This window comes from Trichoderma camerunense (genome assembly GCF_050948025.1).
Source record: "Trichoderma camerunense strain CBS 138272 chromosome Unknown V8C40scaffold_15, whole genome shotgun sequence".
Lineage (NCBI taxonomy): Eukaryota > Fungi > Ascomycota > Sordariomycetes > Hypocreales > Hypocreaceae > Trichoderma > Trichoderma camerunense.
Window position 1 is genome coordinate 62473 of NW_028145355.1, and position 15108 is coordinate 77580.

The window sequence follows — 15108 nt, forward strand, 5'->3', positions numbered from 1 at the left end:
CAGACAAATCTCGCCGGGCACTTACAAACGAACAAACGCGTGGTTTTACTTTCTCTTTGTCAACAGAGTTGCAATAGATACACGCACATTTCAAGGCGACATGGGGAGTATACGGAACTCAAGAGGGAACTTATGACGATGTTATGTTATTCTATAATCTTTGCTTTGCTTCGGTTCTTTTTCAAGAACGGTATATGCGGTTCGGAAATAACGGTACTTTGCTTTTAACTCATAATGAAATCGTACAATTTTGATAAATAACTCATATATGCGTCTTACAATATGTGCATGTGTGTAATCATAAACATGAAGACTGTAATCATGAAGACAGCAACACAATCGGGTTACCATTCGTCACATTCAAGCAAAGCTGCCCATTGCCATCTGCGGAATACGTCGGGCCCTTGCCCTCGTCAAACACATTCTGCCACTGGCCGTTGGGAACCTGCGTGCCGAAGCAGAACTGACCCGAGCTCCCGCCGCCGCCGTTGGTCGTAAAGGCCACCATCTTGCCACCGGCGCGGCTGAAAGCATACGCCGTGCTCTCTACGTACAAGTGCTTGTGGTCGTTGTCGGCGAGCCCGCCCACGGCGTGCTTGGCATAGGTGAGCTTGGAGATGGCATCGTACATGTCGGTCTGGGTGTTGAAGCCGCTGCGCCAGAGGTCCTCTCTGTTGGCGGGATCGTTGCTCCCTGAATAGGCCTGCTCGGTACCGTAGTAGACAATGGGGATGCCTCGCCCGAGGATGGTATAAGTCAGAGCGTTCTTAAGCAGGGCCGTGTCGTTCTTGACGCTGAGGAAGCGAGGGTTGTCGTGGTTATCGACAAAGGTGCCCAGAGCAGTCGGGTCCGGGAACGAAGAGCCAATCTGGTCATGCATGTTGACCATGTCCTGCGAGGAGCCCGCCTGCTGGTAGAAGCGAGTCATGGGGTAGTAGATGGCATAGTTGAGCAGGCCGGGCATGAGGCTGGCGTAGGGCAGCATAAAGTTTGGGTCTCCATCAAAGACCTCGCCAATGCAGTAGACACCTGTGGCGTTGACAAAGCCAGGCCAGTAGTCTTGTTCAACGTGCTTGACGGTATCGATGCGGACGCCGTCGAAGCCGTAGGTCGAGACGAGGTTGGAGACCCAGTCCTGGTAGAGGCTGCGGATGGTAGGGCTCTGAGTGTCGAGATCCGGAAGGCCATCGATCCAGCAGTTTTCGACGCTGGTCTGGTTGTTGTAGTCAATGTCGCATTCTGGATGATACGACGAGTTTTCGTTCAGGGGAGTTGGGAGGTCGTCAGAAATGTTGGCATAGCCCATATGATTGGCAACAACATCTACCATCATATAGAAGCCCTGTTTTCACCTGTTTTAGCACCATACTTCGAAAATAGAGACATATAAGATGGGGTGTGGAGGATCACGTACCTTGCTATGCGCAGCATCAACGAGACTCTTTAAATCATCCGCAGAACCATAATGAGAATTGATCGAATCCAGAGACTCAGCCCAGTAACCGTGGTACCCCTTATCGCTATCTATTTTAATACAAACATTAGAAGCTCATCCAAGAGATAATGCGTGAGGCTGTGTGTAACTCACTCGTAACGACGGGCGTGATCCAGATGGCGTCGAATCCCATGCCCTTGATGTAGTCCAACTTGCCCTCCAGACCTTGAAACGTTCCACCACAGTAGTCTCCCAGGTTTCCGCACGCACTGCCTCCGGAATCATCCGCTCCGCGGGCAACACGGTCCGTAAGGGCAAAGTAAATGGTACGAGACCTCCAGTCCGCCGTGTTCGCCGAAAGGACGGGCAGAGAAAGCTGCAAGAGCAGCGGCAGAGTGAAACGAAGCTTCATCTTTGGCTTCTCCTTTGAAAATACCGAGGTCAACCTAAAGGAAATGTAGTCCAAGTTGCTTGCTTGCTTCTAGCAACTGCCAAAAAAGAAAGGGCAAACCACCCCGAGATATATACTCGTATGTTGCTATATCACACGTTTTCCCCTTTTCGAAAGAAACAATATCACGGCGCATAAACGACTACATCCACTCCGCCAAACATCAATATCCACGCCTGACGAGAAAAGAGCCCGCACCACTTACAGACCTCCTGTTCTAGGCAGCCCATGACGCTGATCCCAGATCTGCTAAGTCACCCGTCAAACACGCCCCCGACAAAGGGCCGAATGAGACATCCACAAGACTATTCGCCAGAAGCCCGTATGAAATAGCCGTCCTGCGATATAGTATATCAAAGGGGGAAGCGCCCTTACTCGTGACGAAACCGAAAAGCGAGATTCATGGAGCATGTAGCGCGGTCAAGCCGGACGAAACAGCGCGGGAGAAAGCATGGAAACCACATGGCTACTAGTCGTGATTATCTGTTTGGCGCCAATAAGTCCCGGAGCCTCGAACCCCTGCGCACTGTCGGTTTCGGCACATCTATTGGCGACTCGCACCCGGCCGGTGGCGTCGGACTGGAATTGCGGGGGCAGCATCGAAGCTGGAGACGTGAAGCTGAGTGGAGGGGCAAAGCAAGCATGGGAGATTGTCCAGTGTCAGAAGTTGATGGCTTGAGACGCAGACCGCCCAGAAAGTTTCGAATCTGCCGGCAGAAACTTGAACCGCCATCACCACCTACCGATATGGGCTGATGAGGAGGACATGGGCCGAGGTACGGCACTCAACCTCTTACACCCAGCTTGCGTCTAAATCACCGCCAGATACCGGCAAATACACTACGCTATGCGGTAACAAATTAAATCGCCGCGGTAAACATATGCAAATCTGAGCAGCAGTCCAGTAGTCTTCTCTGTCAATACCTTGCTGCGCCAAAAAGCCACTCGAGCTCTGGGCATCGTCATCACCGCCAACCAACCATAGCTCCCAAGTCTCCCCCAAAACAGCTTCCACCTACACTACACAAGCTACAAAACCCTGCCCATCATGTCCAAGCCCCCCATTCCCAACCTCCGAGACATCTCCATTGCCTCGCCATCCCTCTTCCGCTCCCGCCTCGTCCTCCGTTCCGCCGCGCCCCCCACCTCGCCATCCCCAGAGCTCGACGCTCTCAACATCGACACCGTCTTCGACCTCCGCTCGGGCCTCGAGGTCTCCTCTCACTCCTCCCACGGCTCCGACTCCGCCTTTGCCGAGCAGTGGCCCGGAGGCCCTCGCCGCGTTCATGCCCCCGTCTTCGCCGACGCCGACTACGGCCCCGAGGCGGTCGCCCTCCGCTTCCACCAGTACGCCTCGTCCCACCCCGTCCTCGGCTTCGTAAACGCCTACCGCTCCATCCTGAAATCCGGCGCACCGGCGTTTGCCACCGTGCTGACATACCTCTCCTCTGACGAGTGGGATGCGTCCGCGGAGAGACCCATCCTTGTTCACTGCACTGCAGGCAAGGATCGTACAGGCATCTTGTGCGCCTTGATATTGAGCCTGTGCAACGTCCCAGACGAGGATGTGGCAAGAGAGTACGGCCTTACCACCGAAGGGCTGAAGGATGCAAAGCCCACACTTGTGAAGCGGTTGATGGCGATGCCGGCTTTTGAAGGAGATCCAGATGGTGCCGAGAGGATGCTGAGTTCAACGTGAGCTCCTTTATTTCTGTTTCCTTTCCATCAATCCTCTTTGTAAGTGGACACTGACAATTGCACAACAGGCCTGAGAGCATGATGGCTACGCTTGCCATGATCCGGGAGGAATGGGGCTCTGTCGAGGAGTACGTCGTCGACGAGTGTAAACTCTCGCCCGAGACCATTGCTCGCCTTCGACAGAAGCTCCTGGTTGCCAACTAGGTAGGCTTGTATTGCCATTCTGCACTATAGACGTTGATCCTATTGCATCGAAAAATGAATTAGACGTGTCATGACGAATAGCCTGTTTTGTGTTGGATATATATGTATATAATATCGTATGTAGGTATACATTGGTTATTATACATGGCTCATGTGGTGTATGCGTACAAGTATGTATGTTAATAATACAGCTTCGTCTGATCTCTCTTTGGATCAAACCAATTTCTTTCAAAGTCGTTTCAATGTCATTTCAATGCCACCCTCCCGCCCTGTCATTCACGCAAAGTCTATCGGCCCAGAACCTACGGCACAGACGTAGGAATCTTGACCAGACCACGTTTGCGATCATCAAACGGCGCGCCATATCTCCAGCCAGTGCCCTTTCTTGACCGACCATTTCGTCCGACATCGTCCGCGTTGATTTCCTTGAACCGGAACTCGTAGCGGTCCGTTGTTACTCTCGTTGTTGCCTTCTCTTCTCGCTGCTGCTCCTGCACGATGCGTCTCGCCACTTTATCCTCCTCCTTCTGCGTCGCCTCCTTGAATTTAGCCAGGCTTTCTTGCCGGGATTTGCCCTCTAGAATCTTCCGCTCCATGTTGATGAGCTCAGGCTGTGGTGACCGCGCATCAACAGACAGCATGGTGTCGTGGAAGGCCTTGGCAGCGTCTTCTCGGGTGAAGTGACGTGACTCTGATACTGGCACGAAGAGCTGCTGCATTGTCAATTTGTGGACGTGAATCTCATTGACGGGCTCGTGTGGCAGATTCTTCTCGCCCTCCCGGTAATACGTCTTGGGCAGCATGCTCATGACAGCTTTGGCATAGGGAGTGGCCAGTTTTTTGCCCTATTTTCATTTTACTAGTCAGCACAGTTGTACAACACAATAGAGTATTGCTGATGAAGTAAAAGTGACAAAAGGATACAGAGGTCGGCGTATTATCAGAACAAATATAATCGTTTTTTAACCATGGAAATAAGTCTTCAAGACTAATCGAATTTTTGGAAATTGTCTCATCATGCAAAATGCACACAACTCTCTGTCTGTCTCGCTCGGGAGAAAGAATAGGGGGAACGGTTGTCAAGGGGGAACCGGGGGATAAGAAAATTTGCAAAGCTCACCTCTCTCTGCCATTGCTTCTCAACCTCCTTCAGCCTCACAACAGCCGCTACCCGCCTGACGTCGACGCCCATCTCTGCCGAAACGGCCTTCAATGACTCCCCTCTCCCCATGACCTTGTCCCAGATCAACTCCCTCGTATGCTCATCCAGAACCGGCTGGCTTCGAAACAGCGGATTTAGAGGAAACGGCTGGTCCTGCAGCGGCCCTAAATACCTGGGGCCTCCTTTGGGGTCGGCAAACTCTGAACCTTCCCTGCCCTTGAGCCATTGGTACATCTGCTGTCGAGCCCGGCTCATCTTCTGTTGACACGGTGTCGAGCTGAAGCTTCGCACGAACGGCGCAGACTTTGATTTGCAGGATTGAACCAGACACGCATCGACCATGGGGGCCAGCGGCGTGGCAGCCGCAGATAGTCTGGGTGCCATGTCTATTCTTTGTGTGTGTTTTTGACAACGTAGGTGCAAATCGATTCGGCTGGATCAGCTGCTCATTGGGAATCGAGTCAATGGCTCAAAGGTCGCCGAGGCTTTTTTGTAGTCATGTCTTGTGAGTAAAGCTGGAGAGAGTATCAAAAAAGCGAAGCTTGGCCACAAATTTTCCGTCTCGGTGTCTTGTTCTCCCGCTTCCGGAGGGAGGGGCATAAGGCCATTTGGGGGCACGCACGCTTGGAGCAAAAGAGCGAGAAAACAACCATACTAACCTAATAAGCACTAGCAGTCTCCATCCGCAGGTAGCTCGACATAGCTCCAGTGGCAGCGAAAGAATACAGGTAGGTAGAGATAGAATCCATCCAGACATGATTCAAAAATAACATGTCACCAAATTACAAGGACTGTGGCCTGGGAGACAGATATCCCGTGTATATTAAGCCTGCCACTGCTTGAGTGGACCGACGCAAAATGCGTATATATATAGTACTCAGCATGCTCGCCACCATACCTCGATGCGATGCCTAGTTCTTGTCGAACAAGAGAACAAAGAAAACAAAAGATAAAGAATAAAATCATCATCCGTTCAAAAGCAAAGGGAGCTTGAAACGGGTCAGCAAATCAGCGCTAGATCCATCCTCCTGAGAACCATTTTTTCCATGTATTTGAATCCCTCTCCCCTCCTAGTGTTGCGGGTTGCCCCTCGCCCAATATGAAAGCCGTTTCAAAAAAAAAAAAAAAGTCCTAGACTCCGGTGAATAACCATCCGTTTACGACGCCGACATGATCGGCCGGTTCTTTTTTGTCTTGTTTTTATAAGCTTGTGCTTTTGCTCGCTGGGTGGCAGCCTCAATCGCTTCGGCCTTGGCTGAGAGGTCCTTCCACTTGCGCCAACCTTCAAAGTCGATGAGCGCCTGCATACAGCCCCACTCCATCACCTTACGCTCCAGCCAGACAAAGTTGACAGGCTTTGCAAAACTAAGTCAGCGTCATGTTCTTTTACGGAGCATCAATCATGCATGCGTGTATAGTTAAATCGGGTTACATACCTTTGTTAGAAAATCGTTGCAGCCCGAGGCAAGAGCCTCGTGTCGGTCGCTCTGGAGAGAGCTGGCCGTGAGGGCAACGATGATAACGGGACTCTTGAACTGGCCAATGCCCTCGAGGCGATCTTGCTCGGTGAGCTCTTCGGCCTGTGTGGTCTCGGGAATACCGGTAGGTGCGGTAGAGAAGACACCAATGTTATTGATCCTTTCCAGCCGGCGAATCTCTCTCGTGGCCTCCAGTCCGTTCATACCAGGTAGCTGAATGTCCATGAGGACCAAGTGGAAGCCACCGTTTCTCCATTTCTTGACGGCATCTCGACCGTTCATGGCCGTTGACCATCGGACCTTGAGACGCTTAACAAAGGCCTCGAGCAGTTTCAGGTTGATTGGGTTATCTTCAACAATGAGTACGTTGATAGGAGGCACAGTGGCAGTAAGAATGGATGGCGAGGGGGTGTGGTGGTACTCCTGCTGTTGCTGCTGTTGCTGCGAGCTCCTCTTGCTCTTCTTGGGTCGTGAGCTGGGCAAGCGAGGAGACGACAGCCGCTGAGGAGGAGGAGTGCCCATGCGAGCTGACGACGTCATTTCATGGCCCGGCGACTTGGCCATGGAGCCCGAGTGCGTCACAATGTGCTCTGAAGAGCTCGAATGCGTTCGCGAATGTGAGTGCCGCGAGCGATAATGCGGTGTACCATGAGCATTGGCAGCAGTTGAAGACGCCGAGTTTGGTATGGCGCTGCCGCCGCCGCCACCTCCAGCACCACTCCCTCCTCCATTATGCAGGTTCGGCGAAGGTGTATGAGTTCTTCCGGTTCGCGAGTAGTCTTGGCGGTCGTGACGCTGATCACGGTCCCTGTGCCCGCGGGGCCTGTTGCCGCCGGGAGAAGGAAGGGGAGGAATGGGAGGAAGGTGGCCCGAGCTGATGACGGTCATAGAATGGGGCATGGCTCCGTTGGCTTGCGCGGGAACAGACATGGCAAGGCGAGGCGACGACGTGTTTCCACCTACGGGGGGAAAGTAGCCTTCGCCCGTCTCAGATGGGCGCCCATCATCGCCGCCATAGTAGGCAGCCGACGCAGAGCCTGAATGGGGAAGAGGAACGCGCGGAGACGGCTTGGGCGTCGTCGAGGTCCGGGGAATTTCAATGACGAGAGCGTCCTTGACGGTCTGGCCAGAGGGGTAGTATGCGTTGAGGGTTTTGACCATGTCTTCCTCGGGGCCCAGGGTTCGACTGCGTTGGTTGTTTTGCGTCTCCTCGCCGACCTGGATGCGAAGAGTGAGGTCGGGTGAATCGAAAGTCTTGCCCAACGAGTTGCCATACTTGCGCAAAATCTCGTCGCGCACATCGTCAACAAGGTCGCCGTGGCGGATGCGGATTTGGGTGGCCGACGCCTTGGGTCTCATGACCCAAATCTTGGTTGGAATTTGTTCAGCCATGCTGCTGGCATCGAAATCGCCGAGGTCTGCAATGTCGTCTATCGAAGATGAGTATCCGATCAAGTCGTCGTGGCGATGAGCGATGATGGATGGTGCAGAGGGAATTGTCGAGGAAGAAAGAGGAGCAGGGCCAAGGTGTTTGGCAGAGGTCACGGAAACGGCAGGAGGGGCTTCGGCGCCTGGGGTTCCGATGACGTTAAGCGAGGCAGTCGCGATGAGTGCGTCGTGGCTGCTGCTGTTGGCGGATGCAGACTTGTCGGCCGACTCGTCAAAGGTGACGGTTTGGTTTGGGTCGCGGCTGGCTCGACGAGGCGGCGCGGGCGGGCGCGTGGACGTGCGGGCGGCGGCAGATGAGTCTGAATTCGGGGCGGCACTAGACAGCACGGACGTTGGCGACGACTTGGTCAATGGAAGGCCGGCTTCAGCTTCGGCTTCGACTGCGGCTTCGACTGCAGCTTCGACTCGAGCAAGAGGAGAGGCAGGCGGCGGCTTGGTTGGCAGAAGTGACGCGGAAGTAAGATTCAGCGGGCCATGGCCGGCGCCGGGTGTGGGCGGAGCGTCGATGCCGCGGCCGGTGGCAGCGACGTGCTCAGCAGCTGCCGGCGAGGCGGAGGGGGCCTGTTGCTGGGACTGGGACGAGGACTGCGGGTACGTGGATCGCGTTTGCGATTGCGAAGGCGAGGGCGATTGCGACTCGTCCTCGTCGATGCTGTCGAGGCTGGGCAGGCTGGGAATGCTAGGCAAGATGCTTGGGCCGGGCGTCGGGGGGGCGAGAGGAGGAAAAGTCAGCAGCGCTGAAGGAGTTGGCAAAGGAGGAGATGGAAGCGAAAACGGTGGCGCTGGTTGGCGTGGGCGTTTCTGCACCTGTCTCTGCTGCTGTTTCTGATTCTGCTGCAGATCGCCGCCAGGAATGGGGCCGCCAGCAGAAACGACAGCGCCGCCTGTGCCTGTGCTTGTTGTACCTGTACCGCCAGCGTCGGCGGCAGTAATACGAGGACTAGCACTAGCAGCGTCCGTGGTGCCAGCAATAGTTCCCTGGTCGCTGTTAATAACCGCCATACCTTGTCCGTCGAGCTGGCTCTGGTCCGTCTCGTAGCGGCTCGCTTCTTCACTGTTTAGGCTTCGGCGCGGGCTCTGACCCTGAACGCGGGTCCCTGCCGAGGCCGGGAGCTGGTGCGGGCGCTGTGGTTGCCGTTGGTCTAGCGCTGGTAGTGCCTGTACCATCAGCTCTCCTGTCAAGGCCTGGTGCTGGAGATTGCTGATGGCAGCGGGGGAAGCGGGATCAGAAGCAGGATTAAACGTAGCAGCTGCTGCTGCCTCCGTGTCGACGCCTTGATGCTGATGTTGGTCGTATTGCTGGTCGTCGTTGGCCCCCTTTTCCTCTCCAGTGCTGTCGAAATAGCCCTGGGCATGCTTGGACAGCTGCGGTGTGGTAGCTCCTGTTGGCGCCACGGGTATCTGGGATGTTGGTGATACCGGCGAGACTGGCGACAGATGGAAAGCCGCGCTGTCAGGGACACTTCTTCGCTTCTCAGCGTCCGCAGCCTGCTTAGGCTTCTGCCACATCCTCCAATGCTGCCTCGTGCGCTGCTGCTCAGTGTCGTTGCTTGTCAGGGCAGAGTCACCAGCTTCGCTGTTATCGTCACCGCCGCCGCAGCCTCCTATTCCTACTTCTCCGTCTTCCGTCATCAGCTCCAGAGACAGCGTCAGTGTCTGGGATGAGGGCTCACGTGGGAATGGGAACGAGGGCCTCCTCTGGCTGATGCCGGGCGTCGTGGGCGGCGACGAAGAGTCTCCCTCATCACCTTGAACTGACACCTCGGACTGGCGCCGTCGCCGCCTGAACAGCGTTGCCTTGAGCTTGTTAGCGATGTCCGGCGCCATCCTCCTTCAGCCTCGTTTGCTGCCCTGAAGCAGAAGCGGGAGCGGCAACAGGATCAGGCGCAACCAAGAGGCGTGCCATGCAAAACAGACAAGGGGGATTGAAAATGAGGCTGATGGGGGGCGGAGATTAGAGAGTCGGGATCTGATGAGTCCTGGAGATTATCCGAGAGATAGAGACGGCAAGGGACCAGACGGGCTGAAAGAAGAAAGACGACAGGATTGCTAGAAACGAGAAGAGATTAAGTGGAAGGCCGACAAGCCGGAAGACAGATAGAAAAAAAGAAAAAAGAACGAATGCCAAAGAGAGACAAAGTCAGTTGAGTGGGTGAAGAGGGAAAGAAAGGAAGAAGAGGCTTCCGAAGTCGAGAGAAAGTGAGAGAAGGAGAATCGAGATGGAGGAGAGTGAAAAACCGCCGACCCTTAGGGCATCACGACCGCGCATGCAGCTCGCATGATCAGTCGTATTTGGGCGCTTGGACTCGTTGCTTCTGCTCTCGCGTGGTTGTTTGGGGTTGAGGGAGGCGAGGCGAGGCGAGCAGATGAATCAGTTTCTTATGCGAGTGATGGGCTCCAGTCAGTGGAGGGAAGGTACCTGTGCGGGAGTACTGTACTGCTGGACGGACGTTGACGAGGCCTCGCCTTGCTTTTGGGTCTTGCTCTGCCTTGCCTTGCCAGAGCGCAAGTCGAGCCAAACGGAACCAAGCCAAATGGGCTGCAGCCTCTTGGGTCCAGTCCACTGCAAGCATAGGTACCGGTACATACGGGGCACTGACAGGGGACTGCAGTTAATGCTGGCATGGATGGGATGGGATGGATGGATGGATATGCGAAGTCCAGGCCAGGCAGGGTAGCCCGCAGGTGTGATTGATACCCGTTTGTGCGGGCATGTAGCATTGACGAGTGCAGGTGCATTCAATAATGTTCAATTGTACATTGTCGTGCTGTTCAAATGCATCCATGGGTTGATCAATACAACCGCTATTCACCTGGATGGAGGGACCGCCGTGGCCCGGGCAAATTTGTCCTCATCCTTGTAGGGGAGGGCCGTCACCTTGACTCGCATCAAATAGTATGGAGCGACCCTTTTTTTTTTCTCGATCCCCCAAGCCCAAGCTCCTCTCACCCATGCTCCAGGCCATGTTCGCGAGATGTGCTCGAGCTAGCTAGCACAGTCTCTGATGCTCCGCAGTAGCAGCATTAGTAGCATCGTGCTCCCTACTCGGTGCATGTGCCTGTACGAGTTCTGTACTCGTACGCGAGAGCACAATGGAAGTGCCTTCTGTAGTAGCCTGTAAATAACCGAATTGAGCGGGCGAGAATGAGGAGTCGGTGATCAATGGACGTCGCCATTCCGGGCCGTTCTGCCAGCTCTGTTCACCATGCAGTCTGAGCATTATTTGATGCTAGCTCAGGTGGCCACTCCTTTATCGACAGCCGCTGAGGCTACCGTCCAGCACAAGCTACAGGGGGGTGAGGGTCCAGATGAGAACCTGGAAGGGGAGAACAGTTGAGGCTGCCGGAGGGTCTCTGATAGGCGTCTTAAGCGGATGCACCGGGGGCAATCATCCGCCTGCAAACCAAAAACAGCCAGGGATTTGGTTGAGAAAGAGGGGAGCTCCGGATGGTGGCGCTGCTCCAGTAATCTAGTGCTGGCTGTGGCGGCTGGTCTGGTTGACGCTCCAGATTCCACAATCCATGTCCGCCAAACATCTGGTTTCGCGCATGAAACGTGGAATCTCGATTCTAGGTTGATGTTCGATGTCCAGGTTAAAGTTCGATGTCCAAGCTGATGTTTTGTTCTCCATCTTGTTTTCATTAGGTTGGCTTTTCTTTTCTGTTCATGGGTCCCCCCATGCCACATGGGTCGTAGGGATTAGTACGACGGGAGTACAGGCATCAAATGGTCCCTGGGTAGTTGAGTGCTAAGAGTTTCAAATTGGTAACTTGTTTATGCATCGAATCATCCAAGCACAAGCAAGCATCCTCACGATACCCATCTCTATCCGACCCTTTGGTGAAACAGCCATGCACGTGTTGTGTTACTCCGCAGAGAGACCTGGGGGAATCCAAAGGCAGACCAGATAAATGAAGAAGAAAATCGGGCCATTCTCTTACCGGTGCGCTGTGTTGCTGCTGGGAGTTCCGCCCGTCTGTACAGACTACAGGCATGATAGGTATACGAGAGAGGGGGGCGCTCTATTTGCCGCTTCGTGATTGACGCCAATTCGTCGAGCCCTGTCAAATATGTGGTTGCAACGCAGCCAACCCGCCCCGTAAGTGCTGCTCTGTTGCATGAAGCGTGCGCGCAAGAGGCTCAACAAGGAAGTGCCAGACATGCACAGCAGCCGGCTATCACCTAGGGATCAGCTTTAGGGGGGAGCATCATAGATCCTGCGTGTAAAGCCATCCATCTCTAGACAGCTCCCCCCCCCCCTCACATGTGAATTGGCTGTGCGTGTCACGACAGGCGCCACGGTTTGGCTCGAGCTGGGCGGGCGTTGGTGCACGCATGGGCTACTGCTGCAGCTATCGTACGAGAATACGGACTTGCGAGGTTGGCTTGTCCTGTTGCCATTTGACCAACTCACAAGCCGCGGCATTGAATCATCAAGTGCCAGACTCGAGGTCTTTCGTCTCGCCGCGTGTACGAAGCTGCATATCTCACAGCCCTTGAGCACAAGTGCGTGGACTCGCATACATATGCTTAGGCCTGTAACAGGGCAAACATTGAGCCCAGGCCGGCGAACAAAACCCGCACAGTCGCTGATATCAGCAAACAAGTGGCAGGTGGACGATAATATGATGAATCACAAACATAGAAGCGTTCGGTCAGCCACAACTCTCAATGGGATGCACTTTGACTGCAGCTTCAAGAGATTTGCTTGTACCGGTACCCCATCAAGCTTCAACGTTGCCACCGTCGAGGGCACATGTGCTCGCTTAGGCCGATCACCGTTTGCAACATCAAACATTGCATCCATGCTCATCATGTTGTAAGCTGGGTTTGCACGTCAGCCATTCTTCTTTCCCTTCTCCTTTATTTTCCCCTCCTTTCCTGTCTTTGTTATCCTTGATTTTCCTCTCTTCCCTTGCTTCGTCTTTTCCTCTGTCATCCTTTTCGTCCTTGTCTCATTTTGCTCATCAAAGGCAAGCTAGCTACCCTGTAGACAAGGAATGAATGAAGAGGGGAAGAAATGTGCCAACTTAAATCTTGGCCATGGGAGAAGAGGGGCGAGATCATCTTGCCCGGGCGCGGCTGTCAAGTCGGAATAGAGTGTGTCTAGGCTAGGCGCCAGCAGGGTGCTCATCTCCACTGTAGCTCCTTCGTGGGACTGGCTAGCAATGCAACTGGCTGCGAAGCTACAGTGTTCGATGCTGTATATCAGCACAAGAGCTGTAAACTCAGCATGGACATGGATCCTCATTTGCTTCTCCGGCAGTGAATTGGAACTTCTCCCTGCATCCGGCCACCGTGAAATGAATACCTATCAAATACCGTGGACATGTGTAGCCGTAGCACCGAATGCTCGTACAGGTGCAGCACTGGTAGTGGTACTGGCGCTCTGACTGCCGGCGTGTCATTCGCCCCCCAAAACCCCCCAGATCCTGCACGAGCTGAGCTGCCCCAGGGATCGGGCCTTGATTGATGGAGGTGAATTCGAGAGCTGGCCAAGCTGGTCGGCGAGAAAAGCGGAGCCCGTGCAATAATTCCGTGGCCCCCACCCGAGCTCTTCTTGTACCTGCATTGCATGGGAATTGCCAGCACACAAGCTCTCCAACCTGCTCACGGCCCAGCTTGTCTCGCCGTGCTATGAGTTGTCTCTTCTGTCTTGTATCCAACGAACCTGGTCCTGGAAGGCTGCAGCCTCACTGCCTCACATCCTCGTACGCCACCAGCCAGTGCTAGCATCCGCATCGCCCGTGGCTTGTCACGGTGCAGCAAGCCCCCTCTGTCCTTGGTCACAGAGCGCCATCATCATGCCAGCGTCGTTGCCATCAAGCCCTCAGTCCTCTCAGTCATCCCTGATGGAGACCATTCCAGATGACAAGGGTCATGATTTGACCCTGGATAGGCCTTCGCCCCGACGCCCCAGGACGCCCGCTAAGCTCCTGCGCCTTGGGGTGCGGAATCGCCGCCACGAGTACCTGGTGAAAACCCCGTCGTATTTTGACAATCTGGAACATGAACTTGCTGGTATGATATCGCATCTCATTTTTTCGATCTCTCTCCCGTTGTCGGCTGATGGGTCATGTCAACGATCCTGTAGCCTCGAGGGAGAGCTCACCATCCCTTTCCAAACCTGACTTGACCTGAAAACCAACCATTGCGGTACCATGTAGATCCTATCCTGTATGAGCGTCTTGTCAAGAGATTTCAGACTCCAGCCGAACGAGAGGCAGAAGGAAAAGCCAAGGGCTATAGTCGCACTCTCGAAGCAGATCTCGTTAGAGGCGAGACAAATCTCTCAAACCTCTATCCAGAACGAGAGCAGGGTACCCGAACACCGCAAGATTCAAAAGTGCTAGGCGACGGAGGCGCAGGCACCAATGCATGGGACGCTGACGCAGAGGACAAAGAGCACGGCAAACAGCTTTGGCATGCGTACCTCGAAGTCCGCTTTGTAGAGGGACTAGATGAAGACTTCAATTATGAAAAGGTTGATGACAATTATAAGTATGACACCATGGCGATTCAGGATGCCGAGGATGCCTGGTTCGATGACGAAGAGCCCAGCTGGGTAGATGGGGAAACGCAGTTTCCCGTTCGATTAGGAGAGACGGGTATCCAAGATTTTTGAGTCTCGTCGATAGAAGCTCTCGTGGTCTTGAACCTTTTCATTCTATAGGAGTTCTCGGCTGAGGGCTGGGAAAAGTAAACAGCCCTCTGAGTTGCCAAGTATATGGCACTGCTGGGCGTGATATCGCAAAGGACGAGGCTTTCGCAAGCATCTGGCCAGCGCTAGTGAGAGTTTGTGTCATGAAGATCGCGTGTCATGAAGATTGCTTGGTAAACTTCGTGTTTGTAAACTCCCGATCCATAGAATTTGTCTCCGTAAAAGTCTGTCTTCGTACCCAACGGACAAGTTTTACGCTCCGGCTCGGTCCGCTTTGCCCAATAAAGCACACATGGCATGGTGCTGACATGTTCCTGTGCTTGCAAGATAATCGTAGTTGCGCTTGTTCAGTATCCACAACACCGTTCCTGTAAGTTGCAATCGCTTGTAAGCTGTTGACAGTAACAAGATCGCAACATATGACGTAAAGGTAATGTAGAGGCCGAATCATCGCGGTGAATACAGTAGTACTCCGTAATAGCAACGGCCTTGTTTGACCTGCCTGATTGAGAAAGGGTATATTCTCCACATGATGCTGAGCAGATGTTTGTTTCGCTCTCCCAGAGACC

General features: G+C 54.0%; 5 protein-coding genes across 5 annotated transcripts; 2 read left to right on the forward strand and 3 right to left on the reverse strand.

Moving 5' to 3' along the window:
- Nucleotides 1–143: 143 nt before the first annotated feature.
- On the reverse strand, nucleotides 144–2545 carry V8C40DRAFT_251540 (glycoside hydrolase superfamily). Its single transcript, XM_083217208.1, has 4 exons — nucleotides 2096–2545; nucleotides 1589–2028; nucleotides 1415–1524; nucleotides 144–1342 (listed from the first exon to the last, which is right to left on the reverse strand). Exons 2-4 carry the CDS (start codon nucleotides 1845–1847, stop codon nucleotides 320–322), a joined length of 1392 nt encoding a protein of 463 aa, XP_083070372.1. The 5' UTR covers nucleotides 1848–2028; nucleotides 2096–2545; the 3' UTR covers nucleotides 144–319.
- Nucleotides 2546–2813: 268 nt separating this feature from the next.
- Nucleotides 2814–3939, forward strand: V8C40DRAFT_63258 (protein-tyrosine phosphatase-like protein). Its single transcript, XM_083223217.1, has 2 exons — nucleotides 2814–3581; nucleotides 3653–3939. The coding sequence occupies exons 1-2, from the start codon at nucleotides 2935–2937 to the stop codon at nucleotides 3786–3788; spliced, it is 783 nt and encodes a 260-aa protein (XP_083070373.1). The 5' UTR covers nucleotides 2814–2934; the 3' UTR covers nucleotides 3789–3939.
- Nucleotides 3870–5457, reverse strand: V8C40DRAFT_251546 (mitochondrial 37S ribosomal protein mS45). The gene is made up of 2 exons (XM_083217209.1): nucleotides 4909–5457; nucleotides 3870–4633 (listed from the first exon to the last, which is right to left on the reverse strand). The coding sequence occupies exons 1-2, from the start codon at nucleotides 5332–5334 to the stop codon at nucleotides 4091–4093; spliced, it is 969 nt and encodes a 322-aa protein (XP_083070374.1). The 5' UTR covers nucleotides 5335–5457; the 3' UTR covers nucleotides 3870–4090.
- Nucleotides 5458–6107: 650 nt separating this feature from the next.
- Nucleotides 6108–9704, reverse strand: V8C40DRAFT_268246 (response regulator; the record flags this gene model as incomplete). Its single annotated transcript, XM_083219941.1, has 2 exons — nucleotides 6108–6305; nucleotides 6387–9704. The coding sequence occupies 2 exons, from the start codon at nucleotides 9702–9704 to the stop codon at nucleotides 6108–6110; spliced, it is 3516 nt and encodes a 1171-aa protein (XP_083070375.1).
- Nucleotides 9705–13466: 3762 nt separating this feature from the next.
- Nucleotides 13467–14820, forward strand: V8C40DRAFT_251560 (uncharacterized protein). Its single transcript, XM_083217210.1, has 2 exons — nucleotides 13467–13899; nucleotides 14046–14820. The coding sequence occupies exons 1-2, from the start codon at nucleotides 13683–13685 to the stop codon at nucleotides 14501–14503; spliced, it is 675 nt and encodes a 224-aa protein (XP_083070376.1). The 5' UTR covers nucleotides 13467–13682; the 3' UTR covers nucleotides 14504–14820.
- Nucleotides 14821–15108: the final 288 nt, after the last annotated feature.